Here is a 13373-nt window from a genome sequence, read left to right as displayed (position 1 = left end):
GAAAAGGGGTCCCTGGGCCCTCAGCGGGGGCGTACCCTGGCCACCTCGATCCAGTGCTCCACCACCCTGGCCCTGTCGCGGGCCGTCGCGCTCCGGTCGCCGAGGCAGGTGGTGATGACGCAGTTGGCCACGCTGTTGAACTGGGTGACGGTGGCGCGGACGGTGGGGGCCAGGTGCTCCTTGCCCTTCTTGTCCCGCTGGGACCAGATGGAGCCCAGGCAGTGGTAGGGCACCACCTTCTTGAACAGCTCCTGAGGGGCAGGGGAGGGTCACCTGGCTCTGCCGCAGCCCAGCTCAGCGCCCACGGTCCCCCACGCCGGCCCAGGCGGGGTCGCTGGTCCGAGCTGGCGCTCTGGCAGCTGGGGAGGCAGCCGGAGCCTGGCGGGGGCGGGAGGGGGAGGCGGTGTCTCTGGGTTCTGTTCCCTGCCCACAGTGGGTGCCCAGCACACGGGTGGCCGGGGTGAAACGGGCAGGAGAGAGAGGCGGGCCTCTGCACTGGCCCACCCTAACTCCCAGCACCCGAGGAGGCGCACGCCTGCCCACACCAGGTGGTACTTTTCGCCCCTGATCACACCTCAGGCCTGTCCCCCGTCCATTCAAGTGGGCACTACAACTGGAGGCTGTGTCTGCTGCCCGCCACGGCCTCCAGCACGCAGCAGGTGCCTCCTAAGTGCTGAAGCCAGGGAGGCCTCCTCGGCAGACGCGGGGGGTGGGGGTGGGGGCGGCACGTGGAGCTGGCGGCACCTCAGTGAGCTCCCCTCCCCCACCCAGCTTTCTACTGTTCCACCTCACTTCATCCACAGTCACTGTGTGCAGAGGGACGGGGTCCCAGGGCCACGGCCTGGAGGGGAACGAGGCCTCGGGGTTAGGAAACTCGCCCAGGCGACACAGGGTGTAATGGGCTTTGGGGCAGGACATCAGCTCCGGACAGGGCGTGGCGGGTCTGGGCCGCAAACGCCAGGAGGAAGGTGCCCCCCTGCCCGCCCCGCTGAGACGAGCTGCCTACCGCGTCCATCAGCGTGAACTGCTCCGCCACCAGGTCGGCGGGGAATGCCAGGAGGTGAGGCTTCTCCTCACCCAGCCCGTTCTCTGCAGCCACAGGCGAAGGCCAGGAAGGCTCCGGGGCTGGAGGTGGCTCGAGCTCGAGAGTGTGCGGGAGAGCCGGCTCCAGCGCTGGAGGTGGTGCTGGTGCTGGCTCTGGGGCTGGTGCCACAGCTGACTCTAGGTCTGGACCTGGCACCGGCTCTAGGTCTGGACCTGGCACCGGCCTGGGTGCCAGAGCTGGTACTGGCACTGGCTCTAGCTCTGGCGTTGGTTTCAAAGTTGGAGCTGGAGCCGGAGACAGAGCTGCAAGAGGAGAAAAGTTCAGCAACAGGCCTGCCTTTCTAAGCCAGAAAACACGCCACCGCTTTCCAGAGACGCCTCGGCTCAAGAACCACCCCAGGATGTCTTCCCCGACGGCGGTCCCCACGGCGGTCTGAGGCCGGTCTCTGCTCCGGGCCCAAGAGCTGCCTCGGGGGCTCCCCGCTGTGTCCAGCACCCGCCCCCATCTCCTCACCCTCCGGCTCTGCCGTGGTGAGCTCTGCGTGCTCCAGCTGGGCCAGGAGAAGGTGGGCCCGGCGCTCCAGGTCGGAGCCGGGCACGTTGAGCTGCACGTAGGCCACCAGCTGCTTGAGGCAGGGGAAGTCCGGGGGCTGGTAGAAGTCCTCTGAGTACTGGTCCAGCCAGGTGCCCAGGATGGAGGAGATGGCACTGGGGGCGGGCAGTGGGCAGCAGAGTCAGGGGCCTGGCCTTTCCTTCCTCGTGGCCCTCCCCTGGCTCCCCGGGGGGGCTGGGCTTCTGGGCCCACCTCTGTCCCACCTCCACTGGGCTGCCAGACAGGGGGGCAGTCTCAGTAGGAAGGAGCCCTCCATCCACAGTGACCACCTCTCCCTTCCTTGGGGGGGCCTGACTCTCTCCTGTCTGCCCCCCCCCCACACCAAGTCCTCCCCACTGGAAAGGAAACTGCAGGTGGGCAGGGAGGGCTGCGCCTGCTCTGTTCATCGCACTGGCCTGGCCGCACACAGTAGGCGCTGCCTAAACACGGGCGGGAGGAGGGGACAAGCAGAGTGTGCCCCCTGCCCGGCCTTCACGGGCCTCGTGCACCTGAACCTGCAGCTCACGCACGACGGCTGCCTCAGTCTGTGCCCGAGTGCGGGTCTCGTCCCCCCAGTGACACTGTTCTCGGGGGTGGGGACACAGCTGGCCCCGAGCCCTGACTGAGCTCTCGTGACCTCAGCTGAGCGCTCACACTGGGGTGCGAGGCCCAAGTGTCAGCAGCTTGCCCCCCACACCTCCTGTTCTGGGCCCTGGACCTGGGTGGGGATGGATGCTCTCAGGGGCCGGCTCTGAGCCCCCAGCCTCCCCTCTGCTCCCTGGGGACCCGGGACCCCAGCCACAGCTCTGTGACTCCTTTCCTCTTGCAGAAGCCCCCAGACCTCAGCCCTGTAGCGGGGATCAAAGGATGTGTGGGAGGCAGAGTTCTGCCCCGCCCCACCTATCAGACCCAAAGTCTACTCACTTTTTCAGTTGGTCCTGGGGTCCGCCGTCCTCGTTGGAATAAGGGAGGATGCATCCGTATCTAGAGGAGGCCGTGAGGGCGTCACATCTACCGTACCTGCTATGACGTCTAGCGTTACTGGCTGACCCCCCGACTAGGATGGCAGCCCAGAAAGGTAGGGATTTTTGTCTGCCCCATTCACTGAATTAAGCCAAATGCCTAGAAAAGTGCCTGCACCCAGTAGGTGCTTCACAGGTATTTCCTGAATGAATGCGCCCCAATCAGATGGCGGAGTGGGCCTGGGCCCTCAGCCAGCCCGGCTCTGGCCACTCCCAGGAGGGGACCCCGAGATAGAATCTGGAACCTCCTTTACAAATGGGAAAACAGCTCTGCCCAAGGGCTGGAGGCAGGAAGCTTCTCCACTGGGGAGAGGAAAACCTCAATTAAAACCACCCCATCCCTTGGCAGCCCTTTCCACAGGGCTGGGCACGGGGCCGCACTGTCCATGCTTATCCACAACCCTGTGAGGTCGGGCCTCTTGGCAGCCCGGCTTTCACATGACCAAGCGGAGGCTCAGAGAGGCGAAGCGACATTGCCAAGACACCCAGCCGGGAGGTGGGTGGGGAGCTGCTGTGCCGCGGAGGGGTGGGCTGCTCACCTTTTGAACAGCAGGTCCAGGACCTGCTGGGTGGTGGTGAAGGTTCGGTAGGTGCACAGGAAGATGGTGACATAGGAGAGGTCGCTGCCCTGGAAGGCAGGCACCAGGTGCTCCACCAGCTTCTCCAGGGTGCCTGCCTTCACGGTCCGCACCTTGCAGGTCTCATACAGGTTCAGGGCCGACTCACTTTCACACTGGGGTGCGACAAAGAAGGACGGACGGTCAGCAGCTGCACCGTGGCCCACCGGGAGGGCGGAGCCTGGAGCTGAGTAAGTTCCACGCGCTCGGGGACCTCTGGACGGAGATGGGATGTGAGCGCCCCGAACGGAAACAGGGTCTTCGCTTTTGAACTGGAGGTGGTGGGTGATGGAAACTACTAACACCTTGGGGTCGTTTTATTAGCTGAGTAATGACAGCACCTCGCGGTATCAAGAGTATTATCCCCGTGAGCCCTGGCCAAACAGCCCCATTCTAGAGATGAGAAAACAGAGGCTCAACCCGGGATGGGAGGGCACAGTATGTTAGGACACAGAGGCTGTTCGGGGCAGCACTGTGGAACTGGCTGCAGAAAGGAATCCCGTCAAGGTCCACGGCAGTGAAGGGCTGGTAATCGGCCTCCCTTCTGAAACGTTACGCATCTGTCACGCTTCTGCTCTGACCTGGAGGGGGTCATGGAGCTGTGCTCGGTGAGAGCAAGTTGCAGAGAACTGTATATAGTATCCTGAGCCCTTTTTTGTTTTGTTTTGTTTTGTTTTTGTAAAAAAAGCCCTACTAAGTAAGGTGATGTAAACCTTGGAGAAGGTGTGGAAGGACAGCCGGGTGACGGCCACCCGGGACAGCGGGGGCCCGTCGTTAAAACAAGAAATACTGGGGCAAAATGCATACATAATCCCAGCCTAACATGAAGTGAAAACAGTATGAAAGTGTCTTTTTCGATGTTCATGCAAATAAGTGAACAGTGAACTGTGCACTTGGCCCAGCCCGGGGCTGGACAGTGGGGGAGGGGCGGGAGCCCGGATTCCTCTGGGGGCAGGACTGGGGGCCCTCAGGCAGGAAAGCCCCGGGAGGGAGCCCGGCGGGGTGGCCAGGGTGGCCCCTGGATCCCGGGCCTCCCCCTCCACACTCACCCCGAGCCAGCGCTGGCCCTTGCTGGCGCCGTGCTGCACCTGTACCTTGCGCAGGGAGATGGAATAGATGACCCCGTTGATCAGCTCCTCACCGATCTCCTGCGTGGAGCTCTGCAAAGACAGCGCCCGGCCGCCGGGCGGGGGTGTCAGGGCCTGCCTGGCTGTGCAGCAGCGGGACGCCCCCACGCCACCTTCTGTTCCCCAGATGAGGCAAAGGTCGGTGGCCACAGAGACCTCCAGTCCGGAATGACACGGGCAACAGCTGGGGGGCCAGGGATTACCACCTGCCCCAGCACCCCCCTCCTCACCCCGCCAGCCACGGCCGGGTGTGAACAACACGTGTCCACCGGGGTTCCAACCCCACGGCAGCCTGCCCCTGCCCCAAGACGCGTCCTGTCACGTGGTCATTTCGCAGGTGAGCACACGGAAGCCGAGGGAAGAGCAACCCATCCAAAGCCACGCTGCCGCGGGCAAACGGCAGACGCGGGACCCCAAGGCCCTGACTCAGCCAACTGCACCTAGGGGGCTCTGGCCCCCCAGGAAGGTGCCTCCCCCAGGGCCTGAGGCCCCTGGCCCCTTACCCTCACGTGCCCAGCCTGCCTCCCCCGACAGCTGCCCCAGCCCTGGAGCCAGCCTCCTGGGTCTGGGGCAGGCGCGGGCATCCTCGACGGCCACAGCCACGGCCACTTCCTTCCCTTTCTGCTCATTCATGCTCCTGTGTCTTCTTGGGCAACAGAGGAGTTCCCAGTTCCCACGTCATCGCGTGCATGGGCACAGTGTGAGAATGATGACAGGGCTGCTGTCCGGGCTGACGCCTGTGGTTTCACAGAACTCCGGAACCACGGGACTTTGGCTGGGCCGGGAAGCGGGGGTCATCTGGCTGCTCCCTGGTCCCGGGCAGAGAGGCCCTTGTTTTAACAGGCAGAGACCCCTCCCGCTGGGCAGGCGAGCCTGGGGCCTGCTTCAAGGCTGGGCCAAGGCCACCATCATTGCTGCCCTGGGCTTCCCTGCCCCCTCTCCCACCACCCCCGTCCAGGGATGGGGTGAGTCTGCAGTGGGGAAGGGGCCGAGGAGTAGAGAGACAGACCTCTGAGAGCTCAGGGAGGAGGGGGCAGGCGCGCGCTGGCACAGGGCCATCAATCACATGGTCAATGCCGGTAGCTAGACCACGGGTCACTGCCCCAGCTCCGGGTGGGCGTGGAGCTCAGACAAGGCCCAGGGAAAGTGCTGACTCAGCCTGGGCCCCACCGACAACCCTTCCCTAAAGCCCTCGGCCTGAGCTGGGCCCCTGGGTAGGAACCAGGTGCCAGTGTCCTGCGGGCTACCCCCCGGACAGCAGCACCCTTGGGGTCGGGGCTGGGGGGCGGGGGGCTTGGGCCTCCGGCCTGCCTCAGGGCTCCGGGAGGCCTGGGAGCCGTCCTCTGGACCTCCACTCCCTCTGACCCGAGGCCGCCCTCCCACTCTGGGCATCGTACCGGCGTGAAAGCCGCTGCAGTCACACCGGGGCTCCTGACCCTTTGCCTCCTCCGGAGAGAGAGCCAGGCATTTCTTGGAAGTCAGCAGGGAACCCACAGGCAGAGGGCCCCCCCAGCCCACGCGGCACCTCCCACACGACACACCCCAACAGCCCACGCGGAGGGAGGTCCGGCCCCTCCGTCACGGCGGGGACGTTCCTCCTTCTGTGGCAGAAAAACTGAAACAGATGCGCCCTTCCCTCCCCTGCCTGGAAGAGGCCACAGGGACGGGCGACGTCAGGGCGATGCCCACCTGTGAGACCGGGGCTCTGTCCACCCACCCCTGCACCTCCTGAGGGGGCCTCAGGGGTCGGAGACTGCCTCCCGCACAGCCTGCTGCCCCTCCTTGGGAAGGCCTGTCCCTCTCCGGGGGATTCCAGCCACTTCTGGTCCAGGAGCCAGACAGTGTCCTGAGCCCCCACGTTGCCGCCAGCAGTTTGGAGGTCCTATGCCGGACCTGCCTGCCCGTGGGCACCGGACGTGGACCCCGTGGGAGCCCACAGAGCACCGGGCTCCCAGCGGGGTTCCACTGAGGCCTGCTGGACAGAAGCGCCCCCTGGCCGGCCCACCCACGGGAGGCCGCGCCATCCCTGAGCGGGTCTACATAGCAGCTCTGCAGTGAGCCATGGGCCTCGCTGGCAGCCGAGCAGCTGGCCGCCCTGCCCGGGAGTCATGTGATCCTGAGCCCTTCCCCCCACCCCGAGGGGCCCCCTGCTGCCAGCCAGGTGGGGGGCAGGGCGGGACGCTGAGAGCCGCACACGCTGGGCCAGGGGGAGTCACCACCCTGTCGCACAGATGGGGAGCCGCTCCAGCCCCGCGGAGCTAACCCTGTCCTCTCCGGTCCCTTCACAGCAGCACAGCAGCCGGAACAAAACCAGATCGTCCGAGCAGCGCAGAGAGCAGGCGCCATTTAAGCCATCTGCCAGGAGACAACGGCGGAGTCGCCCGCGTCCTGGGCACCAAGTGGCCCAGTGGGGACGTGCTTCCCGCTCCCACCACTCTCCCAGGGACAGAGGAGGAAAGCGGCCCACGGCCCTGGCATCTGCCCCGGGCCCTCTGGGGCAGGAAGGGCAGGGCCCTGGCTCCCACAGGTGACCCATCCTGCCAGCGGAGGGCACACAGGCGGCCCGTGTGGGCAGCGCCGAGCCCCCAGGGGTGCCCTGGCAGGGGCAGGGAGCTCCTGGGGAGGGGGCGGCGGAGCAAACAGCGATGCCCTGGGGGGCGGGGGGGCGTCCACAGGTCAGCACCGAGCTCCTAGGGGCAGAGAACACCAGGTGGGCGGCTGTGTCCTCAGGGCACAGACCCTCCTGGCCCTCCGCAAGCAGGCCCGCAGCTGTCCCGCAGCTGTCCCTGAGCCCTGGGACCCAGTCTGCAGCTGGGCCTCGTACACACTGCCCAGCCCTCTGCCACGTGGGTCTGGAGCGAGGGTGGTGGGATGCCCCCAGGCCCTGATGAGCAGAGGCTGGCAGAACGGTAACCAGGGTGCCCCACACCCCGCCGTCCCTCGGAGCACAGCTCGGAGCCCCAGGGACAAGGAAACGGCCTGGGTGACGTCTGTTAGCGTGTCACCTGATCAGCCTTCAGAGGGTGATGGGCCAGCAGGAGGCTGCATCCCTAACTGACGGCAGGCCAAGCCCTGGTTCCCGAAAGATGGAATAACAGGTCACCAGGGGCCGATCCCACCCTTACTTCTGGATAGACCAGAAGGGACCTACTGGGCCTTTCCCAGCCCTGCCATCTCCCCCAGAAGAAGGCTCGCACCCGCACACACAGGGGAGGCACCTTTTCCCATCCTGGTGGCCCCCCTGCTCCCGCTCAGCCGTACATTTCCTGTGGAAGCTACAACTAGAGGCCACGTGGGGCCTCCGGGCCCACAGACGCCTCCGGCTGCAGACCAGCTCCTCTTCAGGAGACCTGGCCCAGGGCTGAGGCAGCGGGAAGAGGAGGACCTGAACTCACCCACAGTCTCCCCGCCGGGGCTGCACAAGGAGAAACCTGGTCGCACTCAGGTAGGGGAGTGGGGGGTTGGTGGCCTCCACGTGCACGAGACCACCACCTAGGGACCTCATGGCACCCCGCTGAGCTGCTGCTCTGATCCAGTGAGTCACAGAGGTCACCTGAGGCCCTGACCCGGCCACCCGCCAGCACCTGCAGCCCTGAGCACACAAAGCCCCTCTCCAGGGCCCATCGGACCGCCGGGTACTATGTCTCCTGCAGGGCTCTGGCTCCCAGCTCAGCTGAGCCCTGCAGCTCTCAGCCTCGGTGAGCCTGTCTGGGAGATAGGCAAACGGTAGCAGCTCTCCAATGGGACGAGAGGTGGGGGGAGAGGGCACGGCAAGAGGGGACACGGGCAGTAGAACCAGCTTGATGCCAGGTGTACAGAGCGCCCAGGAACAGGCCCTCAGGACGCTGTCGCTGCAGAGCTGACGATGGACACCAGGTGGGACACGCTGCCGGGAGGCCTGCCAGATGCCCTGGGGACCTGGAGGAGGGCCAGGTGAAAGGGAGGCTGGTCATCCTAACACTGCAGGAACCAGGCCTGCAGCTTTCTGACCTTTTAGCCTCTTGTCTGAATGTCGGAGTCAAAACACTGAGAGGGATCAGGGACCAGAGAGGGCTGCTCGGCCTCCCCGAGTCCCAGGCTCCCAGGACAGTTGAACACAAAGTTGCACACCCATTTTACAGAGGTGGAGACCAAGGCCCAGGGGAGATGGTCAAGTAGAGAGTGTCCAAGCCCTGCTTCATTGCTCAGACTGTGTGCCCAGGGAGGGAGAATGAAAACATCAGATGTGTGTGACCCTCCTGGTGGGCGAAATGGCCCGCCCTCGGGCCTGCCCCCACCTCAGGTGGGTGTCTTGTACCCTGAGCCCAAGGGCATGAATACGACCCCGGTGAGGACTCAAGGTCAGCCCTGGATGGCGGTGGCCACACTCCTGGTGCCCAAGCACCATGGCCCAGAGGTGGCCTTGGCAGGGGACCACATGAGGTGCCTGGGTGGCAGGGCACCCAGGGAGTCAGTGACCCCAGAAACTGCCGTTTGGGGACAAGCCTGTGCTGAGCCGCCACAGAGGCTGACCCATCTCCCCAAGAACCTTCCCAGCCAGCCCGAGCCCAGCGACTCATCAGCATTTAGAAGAGACACGTGCTTCCACTGGACGGCGGAGACCAGACCCCAGGCTGGCCTTGCCTGCCTCGTCCTCCTGCCCATCCAGGACCGGCTCCCGACTGTCCGGCCTCCAGGGGCCTGCGAGGGGGCGTGGCTGGTGACAGCTGGGGAGGAGGGTGGCCTGGCCCAAGGGGGTGCAGGGCAGGGCTGGCTGACAGCAGCATCGCCGGCCACAGCAGCCAGCACGTGCGGGCACTTCCTGGGTGTCGGGCCCTTGGCGCACTCACCACACTGAATCCTCCCGACACCTCCCGTGATGGACGAGGAGAGCCAGGCGGGGAGTTCATCCCGGTCAGGAGCCGGGAAGAGGCAGCTGGGCAGGGATTTGAACCCTGGCCCGTGACACTCACGTGCCGTAGTGACACACCAAGCCTCGCTCCACTGGTGGCTGCCATGGTGACAGCCTCAAAGCGGAGTCCAGACCCTGGTCACAAAGACGCTGGAGGGAGGCCAGAGACGGGACAGGCTTCCTCGGGTCACACAGCTGGCGGGGGGGTGGGTGGCGGGCCGGCGGCGGCAGCTCCCGCGCACCTGCACCTCTCCACCGAGAGGGGATTGGTCAGGGCTCCTGCTACGGGGTGGCCAGGGCACCCACAGGCCCAAGGTCAGCTACAAGAACGAGACCTGGGAAGCACCAGACTGGCCAGCGTCCTCCTGGAGCCCTGGGAACGGGCACTCCCCTTGTCAGAAGACACAATCATGGCAGCCACCACCTGTCCGGCCCTGACACGGTACCAAGCACTGTGGGGACCGCTTGCCAGGCTGCCTGTCTCGTTCAGTTCTCCCCAGAACCCCAAGCACAGGAATTGGCATCAAGCCCATTTTACAGGTAAGGAAACTGAGGCTCAGGGAACGAGAGCAGGTCTAGGGCTGCAAGAGGCTAAGCTGCCCTTCCAGCCCAGCTCTCTTCCCTCCAGAGCCCAAGCTCTGGACCAGCACGTGCGGCGCTGCCCTTCGGGTCAAAAGGACATCACACCGCAGAGCTGACCGTGCCAGCACCGGAGGGTTCCCTGGGGAGGAGAGGAAGACGCCAGGCAATACTGCTCCCAAGAGCTCCCCGAATGCAGGCCCCCGTGCTGGGTGCCCCCGCCCTGCTCCCCGAGCACCCTTCTGGAGATCATCCGCTCCCCCCCACCCCTCCCTGGCCACAGGCTGGCCAGGGGGTGCAGACTCGGGGATGCCCAAAGTTCTGCTTCTCCTGCGCTGGGCTGCAGGGTTCAACTCCCACGTCCCGAGAGCTGGTTTGGGGACAGTGGCTTTGCCGGAGCCATGGGTCCAGGAAGGCGGTGTTTCTGGGCCTGAGAGGCCGGACGCCGAGCCTGAGGCCGGGTGGACCCAGTGCGGTGCCACGCCGTGGGGGGCGTCCTGGCAGCCAGTCCTCGACTGCCTGGCTGCAGCCTCCCTAAACCGCCCCACTGGCGTGCTCAGAGGCTGCGCGCGGCCAGTGCCAAGTCTCCTCCAAACCCTCCGAGCCGGCAGTGAAGGTGGGGCCTGGGAACGGCTTCCTTCCAGGCTGAGGACGGGGCCCGAGTCCTGCCCGCCAGCGGTCCGACACCTTCCAGCACCGCCCCCCACCACCCGCTCCTGCTCCAAGGCCATCTCTGAGCCTCCGGGGAAACAGCCCGGCGTGCCCAGCCCAGAGAAGTCCTCCCCCGCAGAGAAGGAACAAGGACCCAGTACCAGCCCGCCGGGCCCCTGAGGAGTAACGCAGGAGGGGGACCCAAGGGTCCGTGGGGGCCCAGCAGGTGGCAGCTGGTCCGTCCCCTCTTGATCTGGACAGGCTCTGCCGCTACTGGAGGCTGCGCCCTTGGCGTCTGCCAGGAAGCCCACCTGGAAGATGGCAGTACTCAGACTTACACACGCAGCCCTGCCTCTCAGGCCAAGCCTCTTGGCCTAAGGCTAAGGAGCCCTGGGGGTTAGACTAGAGGCCTGCACACCATGCGATCAAGAGACCAGAAAACGGGGAAGGAGGCGGGGAGGCTGGAGGGCGTCGCATCTCTGCCCGAGGATCCCAGAAGCCCTCCTCACGTCATTCCACCCCCAGACACGGCGCTCAGGGCTCGCAGGCTCCCCCACTCCCCGGGTCGGAATCCCGCCCCTTCCACTTACTGGCTCACTGAGTTTGTGCAACCTCACGCCTCGGTTGTCTCATCTGTTAAATGGATGACGGATAATTCTGACCCCAAAAAGACACACTGCCTCCCACCGAGTGCCAGCTCATAGTAGCTACTATTTCAAACCTTTAGGGTCCAGCTGTGGGCTTGTCTCTCCCTTGAAGCTCTCCCCAGTGTCTTTTGGCCCAAAGCACTTTCACCTTCCTCAGGTCTACAAGCACCCCTACCCTTCACCCACCATAGGGGCTTCTGGGCTGCCTGGGCCTGGTTCCGTCCCCCCACAGCTCCACTGTCCTCCCAGACACCCTCACTGTGAGAAGCTCGGCCCCCGTGGGCTATCCTTCTCCGACCCCCGTGGGCTCTCGCGCACAGCAGGCGCCCAGCAGAGAACACAACCCAGGTTCAAATCCTGGCTGCATGCTCGCTCGCTGTGTGTACATTTAGATCAGGGACTTCATGTCTCTGAGCTCCAGTCTCCTGTAAAGTGGGGTCGGCACCTCCTCGGGAAGGTTGGTCAAAACCAGCTGGAATGAGGGGGTGGTGTCTGCAGCCAGTGGGTGCTGCGGACTCTGGGACTCCTCCTGCCTGGCTGAGGCAGTGGCCTGCACGGAGGCGGGGGCATGGGCCGGGTGACCTCCAGAAAGCACAGAGCCCCGCAGGCTGTGCTAGGTCAGCAGTGGCTTGGCTTGGAATTACGATGACGAGCAGATACCCAGATGTGCGAGGACATCTGGCAGCCCCGAGAGGGAAGGATGGGGTGGAGGTTTGGTGAGGAAAGGGGGACTGGGGAAGGAAACAGAAACTGCCTGGTGGTTTCCAGACAGGACAGGGACCACAAGCGGCTGCTTCAGCTCTGGCAGGCCACAGCGACCAGGAAATCAGCCCCAGGATGGGGCGGGTGCTGGCAGGAGGGACAGGGACTTCCCCACCCCCTCCCCAGCTCATGGTAAATGGTCATTGTGTTTGGTTTCCGGCAGTGGCCTCCTCTCCTGCCAGGACCCTGGTTTTCCTGCCCCAGCCAGAAGCTTCCCCTTTGATTTCTAAATAGCGGTCACGGCCTGGATCTCAGTGCTGGGGCCAGGGAGCGAGAGGAGGAAGGAGAGGGGGGAAACGAGAGAGAGGGAGAGGGAGAGAAGGGGAGAAGGAGAGAGAGGGAGAGAAGGCAGACCTCTGGGCAAGGGCAGGGCTCAGATCTGCCTCTCTCTCGGTTCCTCAGGGATACAGATGGACAGACGGAGAGAGCGAGGGGGAGAGAAGCAGCAGAGCGGCCGCCCCTGTGAGCACGCAGGCCGGACCCTGCAGCACACAAAGCCGGAGGAGCTGCCAGACATAATGAAAGTCAGATGCGTGCCGGGCTGGTGTCAGGCAGCCCACCCCCACCCTCCCAGGGGTCTCGTTCCAGCCGCCGATGAAGACCAGAGCTGCGGGTGGATGAGGGTCGGGGAGCATGCCCGGCCAGGCCACCCGCCAAGCTCCGCAAGAAGGGGTGTCCCAGGCCAGCGGCTCTCCCACCATGAGCTCCCTCCACCCCTTGCCTTCAGGGAGATGCGCTTTATCCTCGGGTAAATAGGCATCTGGGCCCTGTCTAGGCACGGGGGACACACAGAGGCACAAGACCCAGGCTGGCAATTACAGCTCCCCGGGGCCTGAAGTGACAACGCGGGGGATACCCAGGGGCCCCTAACCAGCATGGGGGCTCTGCAACCCCACTGAGCCCTCAGGCCCAGGAATGGCCCCTGTCCAGTCCCCGACCCTGGAATCGGCTACCCTGGCCGCATAATTCAGAGTCAGGTGCACAGTCAGGTGGGAGGAGGAGGGCACGGACCCCCGCGTGACTCCATGACCCAGGGGTCCCCCTGCTGCCCAGAGCACACTAGAAACAGGAGTCCAGCCCTCACCTAGTTCCCCCCACCCCATCCGTGACAGCCAACCCCCCCACCTGAATGCTCCCAACCTAACAGATTCAGGGTGTCTGTGCATTTTCTAATCAAGCAAAGGTGAGTCACCCCTCCGCCTGAGAGGCCCTTGTCCCAACCTCCGCGTCTGGACACCTGGCCCCACAGGCTGGAGGCCTGTCTCCCCCCTCCGCCCCTCTCTGAACGTCGGAGTCCACTTCTGCCCCGAAAGGGGGCTGTCTGGAAGGCCCCTGTGGTCCCAACAGCCTCTGAGGATTCTAGGGTTGCCGCCTGGATCCCTAGTTCCCCACCTGCATGTCGCAGCCAAACTGCCTAAGCCGCGCCGGGCTGGCCACGGGG

At 65.0% G+C, this 13373-nt stretch overlaps 1 protein-coding gene across 7 annotated transcripts in view; it reads right to left on the bottom strand.

Moving 5' to 3' along the window:
- The window catches only part of RALGDS (ral guanine nucleotide dissociation stimulator), a 46635-nt gene that overhangs the window by 9028 nt on the left and 24234 nt on the right, over positions 1-13373 (bottom strand). For 4 of the 7 annotated variants that reach the window (XM_057720546.1, XM_057720545.1, XM_057720542.1 and 1 more), the window contains exons 2-7: positions 4325-4435; positions 3198-3391; positions 2561-2659; positions 1559-1752; positions 1007-1347; positions 36-251 (exon numbers count right to left, since the gene is read on the bottom strand). In XM_057720546.1, coding sequence (XP_057576529.1) covers positions 36-251; positions 1007-1347; positions 1559-1752; positions 2561-2659; positions 3198-3391; positions 4325-4435 — 1155 coding nt within the window. The remainder of the gene's footprint in view (positions 1-35; positions 252-1006; positions 1348-1558; positions 1753-2560; positions 2660-3197; positions 3392-4324; positions 4436-13373) is intronic. The other 3 variants (XM_057720543.1, XM_057720541.1, XM_057720544.1) reach the window with 2 other exon arrangements.

The sequence above is a fragment of the Hippopotamus amphibius genome, chromosome 2, assembly GCF_030028045.1.
Source record: "Hippopotamus amphibius kiboko isolate mHipAmp2 chromosome 2, mHipAmp2.hap2, whole genome shotgun sequence".
Taxonomy (NCBI): domain Eukaryota; kingdom Metazoa; phylum Chordata; class Mammalia; order Artiodactyla; family Hippopotamidae; genus Hippopotamus; species Hippopotamus amphibius.
The sequence above is the reverse complement of the archived record's forward strand: the minus strand, read 5'-3'. Positions and strand labels throughout refer to the sequence as shown.